The 21,099-nt window shown below is 43.3% G+C and overlaps 1 protein-coding gene and 1 long non-coding RNA gene across 10 annotated transcripts in view; one reads left to right on the top strand and one right to left on the bottom strand.

Annotated features, from left to right (window-relative positions):
- KCNK2 (potassium two pore domain channel subfamily K member 2) overlaps window positions 1–21,099 on the bottom strand; it is a 198,605-nt gene that overhangs the window by 76,166 nt on the left and 101,340 nt on the right. For 7 of the 9 annotated variants that reach the window (XM_065058444.1, XM_065058451.1, XM_065058445.1 and 4 more), the window contains one exon: window positions 1,787–2,097. In XM_065058444.1, the coding sequence (XP_064914516.1) occupies window positions 1,787–2,097 (311 nt within the window). Of the gene's footprint in view, window positions 1–1,786; window positions 2,098–3,799; window positions 4,332–4,434; window positions 4,709–21,099 lie in introns of those variants that run through there. The other 2 variants (XM_021297856.2, XM_021297855.2) reach the window with 2 other exon arrangements.
- Window positions 3,419–20,452, top strand: LOC135579127 (uncharacterized). Its single transcript, XR_010471616.1, has 2 exons — window positions 3,419–3,662; window positions 19,488–20,452. It is a non-coding gene; the product is annotated as an uncharacterized LOC135579127 (long non-coding RNA).

The following is a 21,099-nucleotide window of genomic DNA, read 5'->3' as shown; positions in this document are numbered from 1 at the left end:
CACACTAATCATTCCAGCTTCCTCCTACACTAGTAGGTATTAATTTTCAGTTTTATAGCTTTCAGTGAATTCTTAAATATAATTTACTTTTTCCTCACATGCACTATTCGTTTTTATTCATACAGACATCCAACAAAAACTGAAGAAACGCTGCATTATATTGTAATAGCAATCAGACCCAGAAAGACAAAATGTATTTGAGCAATTTAGCTTCTGTGACAAAGGGTAAGTAGGGAAGAAATATGACCCCATAGTTAAGATAGCAGCCTAGACTTGGAAAAATGGAGATAAGACTCCATTTCACCACTGCTTTCTTATTTTACTTTGGGCAAGTCACTTAATTCTCAACCCTTAAACAATTTGATGTAATTTGTTATCACATATTCTACATAAAGAAAGGCACCCAAATGCACTTGTAGGACCAGGCTCCCTATGCCTCAACTCTCTTCCTACAAAAGGTGTGTAATAGCACGTTCCTGTCTCCACGTCGTGGTGTTCTTCATCGCAGAGAAGCAGAAGGGAACAAGAAGAAATTGAGTTTTCCATTTATCCCAGCAAGCAGCACAGCGAACTCTTCCCACAACCATCTCTCATCCACGTGCTGTGGGAGGCTGTGTCATGCCCTGTGCTTCACAAGCCTGTGGCTTTCTGGTCACGCCAAGATCACTGGCAAAGATGGGAGCTAATGCTGATGCAGGTATCTGTGCTCTGATAATTGTACTGAAACTGTCATTTATTTTACACAGAACATCAAATGGGCATTGAATGCTGATGAAGTGGGTTTTTATTACCAATCTGTGCTTCTGGGTAGGGAATCATAAATGCTGAAATATCTAAGTACTCCAGAGCAAATTTCATCAGTTTTTGCCTTAAGGACCATCTCATAGATGATGTAAGATAATATTGCTTCAAAATTTCTATTTTCAGCTTCGCAAGTACAGGATCTGACCTAAAAATTTCACATGGGGGTATTTATACTAGCTATGAGAGATTGTTTTAATCAGAATGCGCTTGTATATTTCTCTGAAAGATTGCCCCACATTGTGCTGGTAAAACCACTGAAACATAGTTATTACACAGCATCAGAATTAGTATCAACAGCTCCTCCTCAGGCATGCCTAGTCAGGACACATGGAGATAGGAACTATCTAGTTCTATGCTGCCACAAGTAAATATTTCCTATGGTTCTGAGGCAGATGACCTGCAAGCGTAAAGCCACGTTAGTTGGAGCACACCAATGTACATCAGTTGTGGATGTGTCTTTAAGAAGCAGAGGAAACTGAGATTTAAGATCAGACTAGCAAGTCCGTGGTACTTTCCTGTACTTAAAACAAAATCGATAAAAAGAAACATACAGTTGGAAGGAAAGCTAGCTTGATACAATCACTGTAAATTAGAAGTCCTTTAAGGCAATGGAGGGTATATTTTCTTCCTCAGAATTAGGCATTTCAAATATTGACAGACCTAGTAAGGCACAATCAATATATCAATTCCTTTGTGAACTATTAATTATATATATTGCTGATGAATAACTATTTCATTAGCATAATGGGAGGCTTCAGTGAAAAGGCTGTCTACCAAGCCTACTAGACCTAAAAATAGCAAGAGCTTTTCAACTGAGGCTTTGCATGAAATTGCTATTGCTCCACTTCTGGTCTCAACACTTGTTACATAGCTCAGCCAATACAGAGTTTGGCTAATAAAGTTTTTCCCCTTTATCACAGCAGTGCTGCCATATGTAATTTGTCCCTCTAAGGCATGGTGACAAGGGCTGGGTATGGATTACCTGAATCAGTTCATCAAGCTCTGTTGCATTCACACAGGAATGCTGAGAAACAAACGTCTGCTTCTGAATCACAATGGTGGTTCTCTGGGAGGTCTCATAAGGCTGCTCCAGGGCTTTAAATACTGTTGCTCCAATTATTAAATACACGACTACAACCAGAAAAATTGTTGAGACTGTCTTCCATTTCATAACATTAATGGCCGAATCACTTTCCTCCCGTGAGGAGAGCACAGTAGGCTTGGTGGAAAATGATAATCTTGGTTTGGAGTTCTGAGTGGCCGATTTGGGATCCAGCAAGTCAGGTGCCGCCACTGGCAAAACAGAAAAAGAAAGTTAATTTTTACAGTGCCAGTCAGATTTCATTAATTTCTTGTCAAGAGATTACAGAAATTCTGTGGCTTCTAGCTGGAATTCTTAAACTGATGAATCTTTCTGTTAAATTCCATGCCACATTGCAACAGATTTGCTGCTCTGAGTAGCAGTATCCATTTTACACACATATGGACATTTGTAGCATTGTCTATACGTATCTGTCCCCTTATGATATTCAATCAGTTCCAAAACGCAGATTTCCTCTACACTCTCACATTTCTTTAAATTAGTATAAGATGGTATTTTGGTGCAGAAATTCTTTATATCCCTTAAGCCCTGCTAAGCAGCTTTTCCAGCTGTGTTTTACCTCAGCATTACAGAAGTAGCAGAAAAATACGAATTCTGCTTTCTCACCTATTTTGTCCTGTGCTCTGACAAATGCTCTTTTAGAACAGTTGCACGATCACTTCTGAACTCCCCAGACACAGCCATAAAAACAGTATATTGCTCATCATCCTGGTGTTAAAGCGTTAATTGTGGATCAATAACACCTTTCAGGAAATACCAGTAAAACATATGTGTGCTTACTGGAAAAGTCACCTATTTGTTAGAGCATGTATTTTTATTTACAGCTACAAAAACCCACCCGGTTACGAAAAGAGCAGCTGAGCATGTTATCAAGTATCTCGATAACTCATGTGACTACCAGCAACTACACGGGCAGTAAAAAAAAATCCGCCACATCAAGTGCAGGTAAAGGTCTCCCGTGGGAAGATGGCCACAGCAGTTGACCACACGAGCTATATTTAAGTTGTTTTGAATTACAAGTGCGTTTTGAACCGTCACCACACCGCTTCCAGCTACCGGTGGGAAAAGCCCAGATTTAAATCGAGAGGAAAGTCTCCCTCGGGACGGCCGGGGTGGGACAGGTCCCCAGCAGGGCTGGCGGTGGCATTGGCAGGGTCGCCCCTGGGCACGGCTGGGCTCAGGCACCCACCTCGGTGCCGGGAATGGGGCCAGGAGGGATAGAGAGAGCCCCCCACCCGGCCCGAGCGGGGACCTGGACACCCCGCTGCCCCGGCCCCCGCCCCGCGGGCAACCCGGGGGACGGGCACGGCCCCCCCCGCGCCGCACACCTTGCCGGGGGAGCCCCCCTCCCCGCCGCCTTCCCTTTCCCGTCGCAGCCCCGCGACCCCCCGAGCCCCGAAAGACGATGCCGGGGGCCGCGGCTCTCCCGGCCGGCCCCGCTGAGCTCGCTGCCCGGCCGCCCGGGGCAGCGCCGACCCCGCCGCGGCCGCCGGTGGCGAACAAAGGAGCGGGCACCGGGCACCGCCGCTCCGCCGCCAGTCCCGCCGCTCCCTCCCCGCGCCCGGTGCAATGCGCCGGGGGATGCCCAGCGCCCCCGAAGGGAGCAGTCCCGGTGCGGCGGGTGAGCCCCGGAGCCGCCGCCGGCGGGGATGCTCCGCGTCGGGGAGCGGCGCGGGGGCGAGGCGGCCGGCGGCGGGGCCGGGGCGCGGCGCGGAGCGGGGCCAGGAAGGGAAGGCAGGGGAGGCAGCCAGGCAAGGTACAAAGGGGACCCGGGCCGCCGCGGCGCGGGGAGCATCCCGGGGTTCCCCCGCGTCCGGGCGTGGGGGAAGAAGGGGCGCATGCAGCATCCGCAAGGCTGGGAGCGGGGAGGCACGCCATTGTGCTCGTACTCACTTCTTATTTACCGACCCGGTGCCCTCTCCTCGCTCCACGGGCAGGCATTTTTTCAGGGCTTGGGTAGATATAGTTAAAGCAGATTAAAAAATATTAAAAAATAAAAAAAAAATGAAAGGAAGGAGCAGACAGAGAGGAAGAGGCTGATGGATGGGTCTGGAGGAGAGGGAGCGGCAGGGGCGGGCGGGCTGGCAGCGTGGATCCCGCCGGCTCCCCCCGGCCCCGGGGCGTGCGAGGTGCCTCACGTCGCGCATCGCGCATCGCACATCGTGGCGTGTGTGTGTGGCCGTGCGTGTGTTGTCTGTGTGTGTGTGTGTGTCCGTGCGTGCGTGTGTCCGTGCGTGCTCCGGTGCGCGGGGCGTGCGGAGCAGCCCGAGCCCGGTGATGCCTTTTGTGGGGCGGCGGGCACCCGCGCCGCTGGTTACCCCCCCACTCCGCACCCCTTCCGCGCCCTCCACCGGCGGGGGGGCAGCGCCGCGCCGTTCACCACTGCCCCCGGCCCGCCGAGGGGTGCGCGCCCCTCCGCGCCTGTCCGCGGAGGCAGCCTTACAGCCCGGCTGGGCGGCGGCAGATGCTGTACGGGCGCAGGGAAAAAATGGAGGGGAACGGGAGGCGAGGGGGAGGCAGAGCGGTACCTGCGGAGACCAAGGTCTCGCCTGGAAACGAGCGAGGAGGGAGGCGGGAGGGAGGAGAAGACACCGGCCACCCCCGCCGGCCACACAGAACCTGCCGGCGGTCCCCGCTCCAGCCCCAAACGCGACCGCCTCGCCAGAGCCTCCTCGTGAACTTTTGAACTAGAAGAAATGTCAGGGCAGCGGGAGCGGGGGAACAAGCGGGGAGACCCCGGCCCTCGCCGGGGGGCGGCGCGGAGCAAGGAGGCTCCGTCCTTCCCGGCTTGGCCTGGCGTTTAACCTGTGTGCTTTGCAGCCCCGTGTTTTGCTGCAAGGAGTTAACTAGGTGGGATCTAGGAGTCAGGGGTGGTAGCTACTCTCCTGTCGCACGAACTGCCAGCGTCCTGCTTCCTTCCATTTTAGTCTGACAGATACATCAGAAATGCTGCTTCACCTGTGGTTTCTGCCACTAAGAAGTCTGAAATTATTCCTGTTATCTTTGCTATGGGCTAACTCCCCAATTTCCTGGTCATCTATCACCTGTGATGTTACCCATGGGTCAGTTGTTCACATTGAGGTGATGAACATCTGCAGTTGCCTAAAAGACAGAAGAGTATTTACCAAGAGGATCCAAAAACTGTTCCCACAACCACTTTCTAAATAGTCTCTGCAAACATGTTAAAAAACTACTCATAACAAACGGGTATAGGTCACAAGCATTTAAAGCTTGAGGCTGTATCTGTAAAATGGCTGAAGACAGTCATACATTGGGTGTTTAATTAGCTATAATCCTGCTCAAATCAGCACCACCATCAGCAAACACTTTAGAAGTCACTTATTTCAATGCTTCTCCATATAAATGTGACATAATACAAATGAGTGTAATATTGAGTTCCTTATGACTTCCATTTCAGCAACATCAATCATGCCCGTTTTCCCTAGTGTGTCCACACATCTCCACAAGGCACAGCATTGGGTAGGAAGCCTACCCAGTTTGAGCTGGAGCCCATCACTCCCCATTGCCATTAACCAGCAAAGCAGTTGTCAAGTGACAAGAGCCACTGGGCCCAACCCAACAAACCCTTTTGCAAGTCAACCTTCAGTCATGTGGTTGGCTTCACTGGCAAAGTCCCAATCCTTAAGCAACAGAAGAAAAGTGAAATGCCCACTCCACTCTACTGATACTCCATTGCTCAAGGGATTCCTGAAGAGGAAATGTTTTCATGCCTGGATCTTTTTTATGCCAAAAAAAAATCACCATCTTTCTTCCCAAAAGATTTCGTAACCACCAACCTATATAAACACAGTTTGTTCCTATCTCATGGAAAAGAATAATTTCACAGGATTTTTTCCAACATCCTATGGGAAAATAGGCATGAAAATTTTCCTTCATGCTGACCTGTGTGCCTATAAAATGTTGTGGAAAATAGTACTGCACGTCTTCTTTAGCAATCTAAATATTTGGAATAAGATTTTGTTTTTCCTTGAGAGGAGGAATTATTAAAAGATGAAAAGGGGTCAGACATTGCCTACAATTTGAAATCAGTGGGAAGCCTCCCAATAGCTTCAGGAGGGTTTGGATCAGGCCTTAAGTTGAGGCATTCCACCAAAAGGGGCAGAAACCATTTGAAATCCACTATAGGAATGACTGAATTGGTACCTTAACTTGAATAACTGAAGAGGTGTCTCTGTGAAAGCGATTATTTCCATTAATTACCTAGTAAATGTCTCCAGTATCTACATTCAGTTTGCTGATATTTTCCACCTACTGTGATCCCAGATGTAAACCCCAGCTGGAGCTTACTGCTTACTTAAAGTGGACTTGATCTGTGCTTTCTCACTTCTCCTACAGGTGTAAGCACTCCACATATGGTAGGGACCTCTAATGACAGGCATCTTCAAATCCAGCAAGAAAACCAGTAATTCTTGTTGTGGTGTACAACAAAAAACATTGGGTATAGCAATTCCTATTTTCTGGAGGCCTTATATAAACCCAGCATTTATTCTGTGGAGTCGTGCCCTCCGAGATTTTTATTGCAAAGTATACCACACATTGTTCGAATATTGTGCATGACTGTTTTGCCCTCAGATTTGGAACTGACATTCTACCAGTTTGATGCATCGAGCCTGAGCTTTACTAAACAAACACACTGCAGCATATCACTGACAAAACATACCACCAACCAACAATGACAAGATTAAGTAATAAAAGGTGCTACAATACAGAGCTCCAATCTTGTAAGCAAATGGGTTTGCTGCTGAGCCAAATACATTTATCTGGACAAACTGAAAAAAAAAAAAATGTTCCTAAGACTAAGCATGTGCAGGTTTGTGTATTTCATGCTAACAAGAGAAAGACTCACAAAGCACAGGACCATCAAATGCTATCTAACAATGTATTGGCATGAGCTTGGGAAGGCCACATTACTCGCAGACAGTAGCTGCTGTAAGCTGCTCAGCCTTTTGAAAAATAGGCTCAGCTGAGAGAGGCAGGCATGCAGCATGCAGGGGAAGTCAAAGCTGCATGATAAGCATAGCAGCCACAGATCCACACACCTAGCAGCTGTAAATGATCTAACCATAGCTTTGATAGGGCAGGAGCATACTTGTAAGGAAGTAGTTATTCCAGGAAAATATCACCCTAGAAAGACCAATTTAAAAAGTATACATAAAAAGAACCTTTATATGTCGCTAACACTTTCCTCTTTCCAAGTGCAGGAGCCATCCCCTCCCTGACAGGCCATGAAGAGCTCTCGCTTTGTGCCCAGACAAGGGGCTGCTGCTAAGCCCCCACCTCTGGGTGCAAGAAATGTTCCTCTCCTTTAACCAGCTTTGGAATAGGAGGCACCACATCTTCCAGCCTCATTTAGTTGCCAAGGACTTCTACATTCCCAAGGGATTGTTATGGCAAGGGTTCCAGTGAGGGCATTTCCTTGACTGACTTCAACAGGCTATTCACATGGGCACGTATTTAACTCGCCGCAGGGTGACCCATGCATTTGATCAGACAGAGTATTGCTCTGGGCTTCAGGCCTTGCTGTGGACACAGCATCTGCCACTCCAAAGAAAATTATACATCCTTGTGACACTAGAGCAGGAAACCTCTGCCTGTCTTCAGAATCAGCCACACCATACACCCGGTTAAATTTAAGGATAAACCTTTGCTACTGCTAAGTTTCATTACAACAGAGTTCAGCAGAGATACTACTGGTCTTATTTAATAAGTTAATTTTAAGGCTTATTTTACTTATTCAGCAGCACTTATAAATGTCTTGTCTCTTGACTTCTTTGGAGACATTCAAAGATCTCTGTCAGTTCTTTATGGATAATTATGACATTAAAGCCATGCCATGTTCTGCCCTTAAACCATTAGTCATAGCCTGCTATAGGAATTTACACTAAATGAGAAACTAATGGCATACAGCCGCTTTCCCTTTGAGCAAACGAGGAGACAGACCATGTGCTTCTCAGGCGGTGAGGACACGGGGCTGCTCCCAGTGACCTTGCTGAGACCACAGCGTCCCAGCCCACCACCAATGTTAGAAGGGCAGAGAGAAGGCAAGAGGCAGGAGACACCCACAGTTCAATGATACTCAGCTGTCCTCTGCCTCTGAAAATGGCAAAAGCCTTAAGGAATCCCACTTAAAAACATCATCACTTTTAATTCACGTTTTTAAATGAATTAAGTATACGCAGTACAACCAGAATATGTATTAATGAGTTTTACCTCACTAGCAACATATTACATCTACCACGGGTGTCTGTCTTATGGTGTGATGAATTATTTGTTCAGCAGAAAAGCCATTGTTTCTCACCTCATCAATTACTAGAAAAAATGTTTACATGTACCAAGCTATTTTCATACAGCTCAGCTGTCAGTTTTAATTAGGTTCTAATTCTTTCCATCACTAGTAATTCTTATCTATTTATCCACGTGAAGCAAGTGGGAAGTTGTTTTAGAACCCATAAAGTATTCACTGTTGTAATTAATATCTTGAATGTGTATTTTTCTTTACTGGCTTGCAAATCTCCCAGTGGGTTTCCTCCCTGCCTGTGTCGTGTTATTGGACCTAATGGGATTTATTTGTCACATGTTCTGCCACTGTTTTTTCATATTTGCTTTCACAAATCTGTTATGCTTGGACAGCTTCAGAAGCAATGATTCTAACTTTTCAATAGCATTCTCATCAATGATATATGTGAATTCCCATATGTCACCTTGATTATGTATCATTTATGCACAGGAAAAACTTACTACTACTTTGAATTACTGATCTGATGAGGGAAAGCTAGTGGTGCTTTGGGATGATTACAATATGTTTTTCTATAATCATCAAAATGTTCTGCACAACTGCTGGTTTGTAATTTGTTTTTCATTTTTGCGAGTTGTGGTCTCTTCAAAATAGGAGACTGACACTGGGAATATCTAGATTTTATATCTGGCTGTCCACACCCATTAGTACCAATCATGAGGCTGTCTTCATAGATTTTCGTGGCTCTACTGGATAACTTAGGAGATGGAAACCTAATCTTTGTATTGTCATTGCAGACTGAAAAAAAGCATGGAGTTCTTTGAAAGAAAAAGAACCCACATATAAGACTGTATACAACAGACCTGGCAAGAGAATGAGCAAAGTTTATGCAGACTCTAAAGGTAGTTTTACTCAAGTAAGTAAGCAGGTGCTTACTTTTAAACTATGTCTTGAGGAGCCGAGGATTTGATTTTTATGTTTACAAAGTACAACAGCCACATTTTAGCAAGCTCTGGAAATAGTGACACAGACCTATGGCACAACAATCTGTAAATTAAATAAAATACAGACAGAGGACACTGGAAATCACCTAAAATAGCATTAGTGCTTTCCTTGTAGAGTAAGCCACAAATAAAATTTGGAAGAAACAAAACAAATCAGATGAAGAGGAGAGGAGAGGAGAGGAGAGGAGAGGAGAGGAGAGGAGAGGAGAGGAGAGGAGAGGAGAGGAGAGGAGAGGAGAGGAGAGGAGAGGAGAGGAGAGGAGAGGAGAGGAGAGGAGAGGAGAGGAGAGGAGAGGAGAGGAGAGGAGAGGAGAGGAGAGGAGAGGAGAGGAGAGGAGAGGAGAGGAGAGGAGAGGAGAGGAGAGGAGAGGAGAGGAGAGGAGAGGAGAGGAGAGGAGAGGAGAGGAGAGGAGAGGAGAGGAGAGGAGAGGAGAGGAGAGGAGAGAAAGGAAATGGCCCAGGCTACATTAAATAGGTATGCAGGGACAATGAAAAAACTTGCTAGCAGAAATAAAGAAAACAAATGAGGAGATGAAAAAGGAGAACATTAAGTATCATCTCTGTTTTAAAATCACCAGACTTACTCTGCATGGCAGTAGCCATAAGAGAAAGTGCAATTAAATTTATGAATTATTTTCAAATGTGCACAAGAGACTGTTTTCTGGCAGCCTCTGTGTGTTCAGCTACATGGAGATACAGATTTTTTTATAGAAAGACAGCATTTGCTATTTTTTTGTTTGTTTGTTTCAAATTTTAATTCAAGGGCTTATTCTATGGATAGACCTCTTATTTTATGTCTTCTCAATTATTTTGTCATTTTCTTCTTCCCCCATGCCAGGCACAGAGCTCACAAATCACAGCATGAAACTACTCTGTGTGCTAGTGCTAATGTCAAAATATGGCAGTTATAAGTAATGGTTAGTTAATTTAAAGAGGCATAGAGTTTCAGCTTTTAAATCACTGAGCAAAAAAAAAGTATCTCCCAGCTTCCCACTTAAGCACCTAAACAGAGGTGAAGAGGTAATTTCATATCACAATAGTATGACTTTGAAAATCAGGGCATCACAACTTCATAGCTTTATCCACAAAGGATCACCTGCCATTTCCTGTGACCAGATCTTTCTGCCATGATAAAGATGCCACCAGCACCATGCAGATGGGTGAACATAGCCCAGTTTTCCTGAGGTGCTTGGACAGCAAGAGGCATAAACTGCTGCCACTCAGATCCATGGTGCATTGCCATTGCTCAGCGCTTCCATCCTTGAACACTCTTCCCTCTATTTTCTTTAAAGTGTAGACCTTGAAATTCTGGGCTTGGTGGTTTAATCTTGGGTTGGCAGCTATGGACTGGACTGTGTTGGCAGGACGACAAGGTTCTTCCTCATCCTTTCAGCTTTAAAGTATCTGCAAATCTGTCTTTATAAGTAGGGTCTTTCAGTTGTGTTATGCCACTGATGTTAAGCATGCAAGGAGACTGATCCACTGTTTCGTACAATTCCCTGGTTTATTTTCAGTTGTTAGAGGGAACATTAAAAGCTAGCCTGCAGCTCCAATGAAAACGCAGGTACAACATATAGAGGAAGATGGACCCACATTTTCCTCTTTGCGTAGCAAATATAAATATACCCTAGATGTGAACACCCCAGGCACCAAACAGAACCAGAACCAGACTGTGACTGATGAGAAAGTTACTTTATATGACTCCTTCACATAAAACAGCTAAAATTAATATTATGAAATTTCCATGACATTTCAGCAGCCTGGACATGAATGCTGTTCTGTTTCTAAAATGTTCAACATCTTAACATTATTAGAATCACTTGCCTGAAAAGATCACTTGCCCTATCACTTGGATGGGCAAAGTAAGACTGTAAAAAATTAATTATGCTAGACTAAAAGGTATTATTCAATAACAAATATTTTTCTAAATTATTTATATTGGTAATAGATATAGCACAAGTGAGCTCTTGTAACAAGTTACTCAACCTTTCTGTGACTTTTTTTGTTAAAAATGGGAGTATAACAATTTTAAAAGCATATGTGCCATGGAAAGTTAGTAGAAAAGCCATAAAGAAAGAAATTCCTGAAATTATTGCTTTCTTAGCTTTTCATATTCAATCTTATAATAACTTCAGCTATTAAGGAGATTGCTACTCGAAAAATTTACTATGAGGCATTTTCCAGGAAGAGTATCTCAATGGAAGAAATACAACAAAAGTGATGAGTAAGGAAGCCTCAGGCTGGACATTTGTGCCAGATCTTGGGGACTCACTGGCAATTCCTTTATTTTACAGGGACTTTTCTTACTCGTAAAAATTGCCTAGAATATTTCAGAAAGTCAGCTATGATCACAATATTGTAACTAGTAAAGTAGACTTGTGAGAAAAGTATCCCCTATTTGTAATTTACAGGGTCACAGGTGCTGCATCCTGCCAGGAAATCTGCAGGAATACGTGTAATCCAGATGTGAGGGATTTTGGATATACCTGTCCATCTCAGCAGAACCCTGCACAAGGAGCCATCTGGGAATTAGGAGCAAGCTGCTGCATGCGTAAGATCGTGCAGCATAACACAGAAACCTTGCCAACTCCTGAAGGTAGGGCAGGCCTGGTCTTAGCAGCGCACTCCGACTAGGAACTCCAGCCTCTCAGAATGGCAAACTGGCTGGAGTCCAGTACATCCATGGCATGTCTGTGCTGCCTCCGGTTCTGGAGTTACCTTTATGTCAGCTACTTTGGGCTTTTCCATATCATTGTTCAGGAGACAGACATGGCATCTGACTTGGACAGAAGCGCCTATATGCAAAATTGTGATCCCAAAGAAGTTATTTATTTTAATTTCTGTGTCGCTCAGTTTTCACCACAGGTGTTCTTTAGCCAGCCTTCTGCTTCTGGACAAAAAACACACTTCCCACCATGCTGCTCAACACTAATGGCATTCTTATGCCCAATTGATCCAGAAAATAAGCCTTCCTTACTTATCTCCTCAGGGGAGTTTATTTGGTAGGCTTTTCTGAAAGGCTAACAGAACAAACTCCATGTAAAATGTAGGGACAGTTACCACTTTCTTTTACAGCCTAAATAAAAGAAATACATGCACTCGATTTAATGCAATAGCGCAATGATCGAAGGACTCTCTCAGGATAAGGGGACGAAGGATTCTAATTATTTCTTCTGTATAAAGGAATTTAAATCCACATCTTTCACCTTCCTGGAGAGAGCCTGACACTGAGACTTCCCCAGTTCCAGCAAGCGGTGGTTAGAGATCACCCATCCTAATGCATTGCTGGTGTTAGAGAAGTTCTGTTCCCTAACACTGTACTCAAATGTGCTGTCCTGTAATTGTGTCTGGTCTCTAGGAAATATTACTGAGCTGTATTTGTTGTTCCCACATATTTGTACAAATTAAGATTTAAATTTGAGTGTTATAAATAGTATAATAATATACCTACATGGATGCTTTGAATGTTTAACCTCCTCTGCCATCAGCAGAAAGAATTTTACTGAAAACAGGTAGATGATCTGTTTAACCCCCAGAGCAAGTGCAGAGCTTGTCACGAAGTTTTGCCTTCCTATTGCATCAAGGGTTTCTTCAGAGTCAGTCAAGTGCTGCCTTCCAGCTGAGCCTACGCTGACACAGAAAGGCATTCCAAAGGCATCTTTACAGAGCAAAGACTAACCTGTGGCAGGCAGAATGCAAGACAGTTGGATCTCAGCACCAGAGGGCTGCAGCAATTATTCTGGAAATTATTTTAGCTTAAGCGCCTACTAGCTACATGGGAAAGACAAATCACTTTGAAGCCTAACTAGAATGAGATGTAGCTACAACATGTTTTATTGTTTCACTTCTCATACTTCTCTCCAGAAACAGTCACTGATTTTTATTTTTTTTTTTGTAATCTTGACATTTTAGTATAATAAATTAATTTCATTTTTTACTGAAGGCTAGTTAGAGCAAAGACAGATCTCAGGACGGGTGACAAGCCTTAAGCAGCCATCTCCTCAGGTTATGGCAAATCTGTTAGTGTATGTCAGCTTATTTGTACAGTCCCAAGCACCCCAAGTGTTTCCTCTAGTTTGCAAGATTCAGTCTGCCTACTGAAAAAAACAGACTCCAGGTAGGCGATTAGTCCCCCCCATCAATGTTAATCAGAACCTACTTAACAGGTATCAGGTTAATAAGGAGACAGCATGAGATTCAGATGATCTTTTGAGGTCCCTGCCAATCCCTTACATTCTGTGATTCTGTGACCTCCTCAGATTTATAACAATCCGGTAATCCAGCAGGCATTAAAGAAATCTGATGTAATCCCAGTTCTTCCTGTAGAATCCAGGATTCATGAGGTGGGAAAAGCACAGAGGGAGGAAGGGAGCAAATACTCCTAGTTAGTGATTATGTATTCACTTGGCAGAGGAAGACATGAGCTCCTGCTCCAAGGACTGTTTATGCATTTTAACCAATGACAGTTTCAACGAAAAATCCAAATACAGAAACAAATTACATCTGATCACTTCTATGGATATTTATCACTGATAGTCAGCATCAATCTTAGTCAGCAAACACTACACTGACACCACCTCCTTTCAAATTGTTTAGTAAGTTTACTTGTTTGGCATGCAAGAAGACAAACTGTCAAGGATGCTGCAGCGCTCAGAAAATTCCTGCTAACTCAGTTCAAACAGAGTAATTAACAGAATTAATCAATTTCGACTGAATGAGATCAAAGAAATATCCCATCAGTTCCCTGTTTAGAACAACTCAAGGAAGATTTATTTCTGTCCCTGTGTTCTCTTGATCCCAATAGGTTGTTGATGACAGAAGAGTAGAAAGAAAGCTTTTTATCATCAATCACTTTCATTATTACTTGAATACCCACTGTGTACAAGGATCCACACATCTCTCTATTTTTAGACACGAAAGCAACCCATCAATAACTGCTAAACTACTAGCCATTCAAAATGACCACTTAGGGAAGAACATACACATGATAGCTGCTGTGTAGAATATTTCACAGAAAGTTATATGTGGAAAAACACAACTTATATTCCAAGTGTCACACCCAGCCATGTTTCTCTCAAAGTAAATAACATTAAAGTATGTATAACAATTACTGATGAACAAACAGCAATGCACCCTTCAGTACACCTCTTGCACATTTTAGATAGTTATACATCTGCATTAACTACACATACTGCATTTGTACACTACCTATAAACTCTAATTATGACTATAATATTAAAGATTTACATTAGTATATCATAAGCAGTTTATGATAATGAAATAAACATCAGTAGCTTAATGAAGTTGTTCACACACTCCTATAATGCAACACAGAGCTATCACTTAGTTGAACAGACTACTGGCATTGAAATGTGTGATACTCTGACCTGCAGCATGGGACTCCCTGTCTTACAAGTCTTTCTTCCAGTCCAGATTCACATCTCATTGGTTACTGTGTATTGATGCGATCTCCCTGATCTAGATTACACCACTGTAAATAAAGTCAGCCAAGATTTGGCCATCATCTCTTGTGATTTCACCTTGGCTTTTATGGGCTTTGGGCTTTGCCAACACAGAGATTTAAGAGTCACTGTGCACTGCACTGGTGCACCTAGCTTTGATTAAACACAACAGATGCAGACCACAGTCAGAGCCTGAGTTCCCTATATAACATATGGGGAAAGTCAGTCACCCACAAGAGGAACTCACAACGGTCTTCCAGAAAGTGCTATTAATTCACCAGTGGGCAACCCTACAGAAAATCAAGTATACTGAACCTTGTCAAGCTCTGGGATTTAAGTCTCTCAAGGGAGGATCTGTCCACACTTCAGATTCCAGATGTTGTTTTGATGGGTCTTTTAAAGTACTTGATTTGGATGGAGTAAAAAGTGGGAAGGGAGGGAGGGAGGAAAAGGAGAGAACAAGGGCCTGAAAGGCACTACTTAGTGCAACTCAGTAGCTGAAACATCCACCCAGAAGACAGGAGGGGAAATCTGGGCTCATGTCTTCTACCTCCCTGTGAATACTTTAATCAGCAAGCCATTGGGTGGAGTATTCTTAATCCCCAAATATTTAGCTACTTATGATTTTGGCAATAAAGCATTTACTATTGGCACCCATGTCCTAACAGGCCAAAACTGAACACTTTTATTCCATTTTTATGCATACCTTATTCAGGCAAATTCCCATCTACTTCAAAGGAAGCCTAAAAACTTACAGGCATTCAGTTCTCACATAATCTATGGCTATGTCTACATTTATGTTCCCATGCATGCCTTGGCACGCCACCGGGGTCCTGCTCCATGGAGTGTTCAGACCAACGCCCAGCTACAACATGCCATGGCTCATGCTCAGGCTCTTGGGCTAGAGCTTTCCTTGGCACGGGAACCAGGTCAGAAGGATGTGGGGACACACAATTGGCACATGCCAGGGTCTTGCCCCGATACGGAGGTGGTATTCAGCCTTCACCAGCTTTGAAACCCAGGGAAATGGGAAGGACTCCCACATACTCCTTCAGGCTAGGAAGATAATGAGGGGTCTGGGGCATCTTTCTTATGAGGAGAGACTGAGAGAGCTGGGTCTGTTCAGCCTGAAAAAGAGAAGAGTGAGAGGCGATCTCATCAATGTTTCTAAATATCTCAAGGGTGGATGTCAAGAGGATGATGGGACCAGACTCTTTTCAGTGGTGCTCAACCATAGGATGAGGGGCAATGGGCACAGACTGAAGCACAGGAGGCTCCATCTAAACATGAGGAGAAACTTCTTTACTTTGAGGGTGCCAGAGCACTGGCACAGGCTGCCCAGAAAGGTTGTGGAGTCTCCTTCTCTGGAAACATTCAAAGACCTCCTGGACACGTTCCTGTGTGATCTGGTCTGGGTGAACCTGCTTTAGCAGGTGGGTTGGACTAGATGATCTCCAGAGGTACCTTCCAGACCCAATTATTCTGTGATTCTGTGAGTTTGTGATTCTGTATCCCTCAATAATAAGTAAAATTCTATGTTTTCAAGAAACTGCTTTACAACTCTATTTAGTCTGTATATAGCTATTATGGAACTGAATCTGTCACTGCACAACTTGGGTTTTTTTGTTTGTATTCAAATTGACTTAAGATTTCATATTGACCTGGGTATCAATATACAATTTATATGCAACAATTCCATCCATGTTGAAGGGGGCATTTCAGTCATCTGAAATAGCTCTCTATCTGAGCAATTTTCACAGAACAATTTTCTTCACTGTGAAGAATACTTACACTTAATTTCATTTTAGGTACATCTTCCCACGGATAGTTTTGTTTCTTGCCAAAATTGTAGCTCTACCAAAGGCCACACATTGTTTAGTTCACCTATTTTTTTCCTTCACGTGTAAACTTTCACATTACTTCTTGCAAATTCACTCCACGTGAGAACTCAACTGTTGAAGTTTCTTTTTAACTTTGCCAATACATTTTTTTTTTTTAATAAGATTTGTTTGTCAGACCAATCTACCATTCCATCACCTCTTTTCTTTCTAAAACTTGCATTCTCATCCAAGAATGTTCTGCAGCCTGGCAAACTAACACAGCTGCTTCTAAACATAAGTCAAAATTTCATATGATGTTTCTGCAAAAATGATCTCAAATCAGGATCCCATACACAGGGAAAAAAGCACAGGCGTTTTTATAAATATTAAATAAAGCTCTCTTTGAGGTGTTTCACGTGCAATTAATCCTTTCAGAATTTCATTATTTTAAAGAGTGTGACTCTTTTGAATTTTTTTTTGTTTTTTTAGTCCAAACTGGTAATTAGACTGCTCTTCTCTAATTGGAAGTAATTTAATACAATCCACTGCCTCTGGCCTGAGGTCACTGGAAAAAAATGTGTAGCTAGTTTTGCTCACCTTTCTCTTCGGAAACTTTTATTTTGAAGAGAACAAATTCTCCTTTAATGCCTCTGCCTGATGCTGTAGTCCTTAGCTGCTATTCCAGGTCCTTCATACCTCACATTTTCTTCTACTTTTCTGAAGCTGAATGCATGTTTATTTTTCTGTCTGTTCTTCAGGTACCATAGAGTTCTCTTGGTGGTAATTAATGCAAGTGCCCAGGTTGGCTCTTATAACCGTGATGAATCTTTCTAGTTGTAACGAGTAAGCTGAAAAGTATGTATCAGTTATATGTAACACTGGAGCTTGTGAGGGAGGGAACCTTATGTTTCCCTTTACCTTCCTCTTCCTGTTAATCTGTTATGGTTCAAAGCAATGCATTGCATAGGGAATGTTGCACTTCTGCCTAAGACCATTCAAGGTCCAATTATCCTTAAACCCTGAGTCTGATATACACTTTCTGTCCATAGGAAGGAGATTCTTATGAACAGTAAGTATCCTATAAGTGATTGGGGAGAGTTGGTACTTTCTGAAAGGAACCCCAAGTGGCCAGGCCCTGAGCAGAAATCCAACAAACATCACACATTTGGGGTACTGACTCTTTCAGACCCACCCACAAACAGCACTACCTGCGTGAGCTATTGCGTTCTGGTCCTTATCCTGGTCTTATCACTGTATGAATACAAAGAAGTGCCACATAATAACCTAGGCTCTTTGAGCATTTTTTGACTACATTTATTAGAAGCCCTGTTAAATCCACCATCTTGTTCATACTGGTTAGTTTTGCTAGTATCAGCCTTACAGAGGAGGTGAGGTTTGGCCAGCAAGCACTATCAGAGTTCTCCATGCCAACCCACAGGCCTCAGTGAAACATCAGTAGCAAAAGTGTACCTGGTTCTAGTCATCAGTGCACCTCAAAAATTAACCCAAAGAGGAGCAGAAAAGACTTCTATATGGATTGTGTTAGAGGAAACTGTAACAGCTGAGCTCACTTTTTCTGGCAAAATGAAGGCTGAGAAGACATCTGATTGCTGCATGTAGATCAGTCAAAGAGAGCCAATAGACTACATTGGCACAAATACAAAACCATTCAGTGAATAAATTTTGGCTGGAAATCACAAAAAGCATGAGAAGAGCCAGCTTCTGGAACAATCTCTCAATGGGGAGGATAAGAACAAAAACCTCACATTGTAAAATAGAGGCTGGCCAATTTATAAAAAAAAAGAAAAATATTTATCTGACATGCTGCCCACAAAAAAAACCCAGGAGATTGGTCTCAGAGGTTCAGTGGTGAGATGGTCAACCTTCCTGACCCCATAAGCCACATTCTTTAGTCTTCACAGAGCCATGTAGACTTCAGAGAGCTGTGGGGAGAGTGGATAGCTCAGCAAGTCTCAGATCTTTCATTGTTCCCCTGTGGATTTGGGCTGGATGGCCTCCGCACCCCAAAGTCATGCCCTTTGGCTCGTGTCCCCCAGCAGGCTCCAAAACAATGCAGTCCACTGCCCCATGATCACTGTTACCCCGGCATGGGAGGTCATTTGGCATGCAGCGCAAAAAGCCCAAGACCTTCATCTCAAACCCTCTCAGTCACACACACCAAGACATAACATGCTTCCAACCCACAGCTCTCAGGTACCAGGGTGTCCCTTATCCAGACTAAGGAAAAGAAAAATCAGCTGGAAGAACATCTTTTAGAACAACATTTTTTTGTAAGAACTCATTCTCTGATCACCTGTATTTTTAGCAAGGGTGGCACTAAGAACCACAGTGAAAATTGAACATTTTTATGCTAAGTTATCATCATCAGGCTGAAACACCGTGCTGATAACTTGAGAAGACTTGAGATTTAAGAGGCAATAATGATGTCCTGGACTGCACGTTCTACCAAAGCCAAAACACTCACAGCAAGTAAGCGTCAAGGCCAAGAATATGTGCCATTTATTAATAGAAGATGAAGCTATTGCTGAGTTAAGAAGTAGCCTCAAGTTACTAATACAATTAAAAATTGTGATTAAATATTAATGAAAAAATATTAAAAAAAAGAAAAAAATTATATTATGAGATGTCAAAGTGCCAAATAAATAATTCAAAGACAGATTTAGAAAGCAGTGGAAACACCCTTCTTCTGCTTTTTCTACTTCTTCATGTTACTAACCCCTTTTTACCCTTTCTAATATAATCCCCACACTCTGATATTTGCATAGGTTAGCAAGGTTAATTTCTCCTACAATGTACTTCTGTTTATAATATGTGTTTGGAAATTGCAGAAGAGGCTGTGCTTGTTCCAATGTGAAACAGAAAAAAAGTTATAGTGAATAGGAGGAAAACCCTTTCTGGGGCAGTCACAGGGAACAAAATATTTGTGGATAGAGTTTGGAAAATTAATCAGAAGAGTGCACATGGGCTGACTGTGAGTTGTTCAGTTATCTAAATATTTGTTTGTTTGTTTGTTTTCAGGATTTTTCCATCTCCATTTTCTCTGCTGTTAAGAGTTATTCTTCTTACTTTGGATAAATAAAAACCTTTCCTTTTTCATCTAAAGGGTGTCTGAGGTGGATAGGACTTATTTGTTGTTGAGGAGGATCTAAGAAGCCACGCAATTGCTGAAGCTAAACTAAGAAAGCAGTGTGTTGTGAGAGTCGATCTGAAGATGGAGCAGTATTTGCCTGAACATCACCATCAAGAACTTAGAGAACTGAGGCCCTCACAGAAGGAACACATGGACAATGACTTGGAGAGAGGCCCAAGGAGAAGCATTGTGTTGCACTGGTTTGTCCGATACGAGGGGGTTGCTGCTTACAATGGCTGCTGTGTGGACTTCGCCTGCTGCTTCAGCCAAACCAGCCCCCGCCTCCTGAAAGTTATTGTTATGGGGGTCTCTTCAACCCAGGGACAATAACTGCTGTCCAGAAGGTGTGTTCTCACCTGCAGCCTCAGTTACACGTGTCCCCCACCTGCTCCTTCAAACAATGGCCAAAGAAAAGGAGCATGCCCAGAAGCTCACCAAAGGTCCTGAGGTCACCCAATGGACCAGAGAAAGACCCCTGAATGCTGGACATGTAAGCGTTAGCAAAAGAAAGTGTGAATCTTTTGAGCCTGCACAGTACAAGCCTGGGTTGTGAAATCAAGGTGGAGACTGGCCTCAAACAATGGGAACAAGGGGGGGTGAAGAAGCATAAAAGATGGCTCCCAAATGGACACCGTTGAAGATCTTCCTGCCAGAGGATTCCGAACCATGACAGAGGACTGGCTGGACTCCACGGGACCGGAGACCAGAGGGACGCTTCTGGAACTGGACTGGTGATAAACGCATCTTTATTTTCACTTTTCCCCATTTCTTTTCCATTTTCTTTTTCTTACTCTCTCTCTCTATCGCGTGCCGCTTTACAAGCAAATTAATAAAGTAACACTGCTTGATTGAATTATAATGCCCTGGCATTTTGGTCACCTTAACTTTGCACTTCGAGTTCACGGTAAAAGAACCATCATGAGTCCATCACTGAATGGACCGTGACATGTGTGTGCTGACTTGCACAGGTAGTCAGAAGCTGGATCTTCCCACACACTTGAATGCCCTCTTCCACATGCTGTGAGAATTAAAATAAAAATTAAAACTTTGTATTTTTTTAAAAAGAACTGGGTAAAAGACCCTCACACATCCCACAAAAGCAACTAGAGTGCAGCTCAGGACCCTCCCTGGAATAAAGAGTCAGGAGGCAGTATTAATCTCTTGGTCCAACACCTTAACTAACAATATTAAGCAGTTGCACTATTGTGTCCATTGTGTAGCTGAAATGCGGGTTCCCATGGGAACTTTTGGTCAGACTGGTGCTTTCCCATGAGCAAAGGTTTTTTTTTCCTTGAAGAACTGGCTTTTGTCATTAAAAACATTTTATTATACCTCAAAAAAAATTTCTCACCATCTCCAGTTTGCGCTAGCAAAGAATAGCAACACAGCCTTGTCCCCGCTATGCCAAGTGTGTGTTCCTGCTGTCTTGTTCTGTCTGCCACCAACCTGGATGGGGGCATTGGTCTATCATGAGTGTTGTACATCCCTATTATTATATGC

This window comes from Columba livia, chromosome 3 (genome assembly GCF_036013475.1).
Source record: "Columba livia isolate bColLiv1 breed racing homer chromosome 3, bColLiv1.pat.W.v2, whole genome shotgun sequence".
NCBI lineage: Eukaryota > Metazoa > Chordata > Aves > Columbiformes > Columbidae > Columba > Columba livia.
Note: the sequence above shows the minus strand (reverse complement) of the source record. Positions and strands in the feature narration are given on the sequence as shown.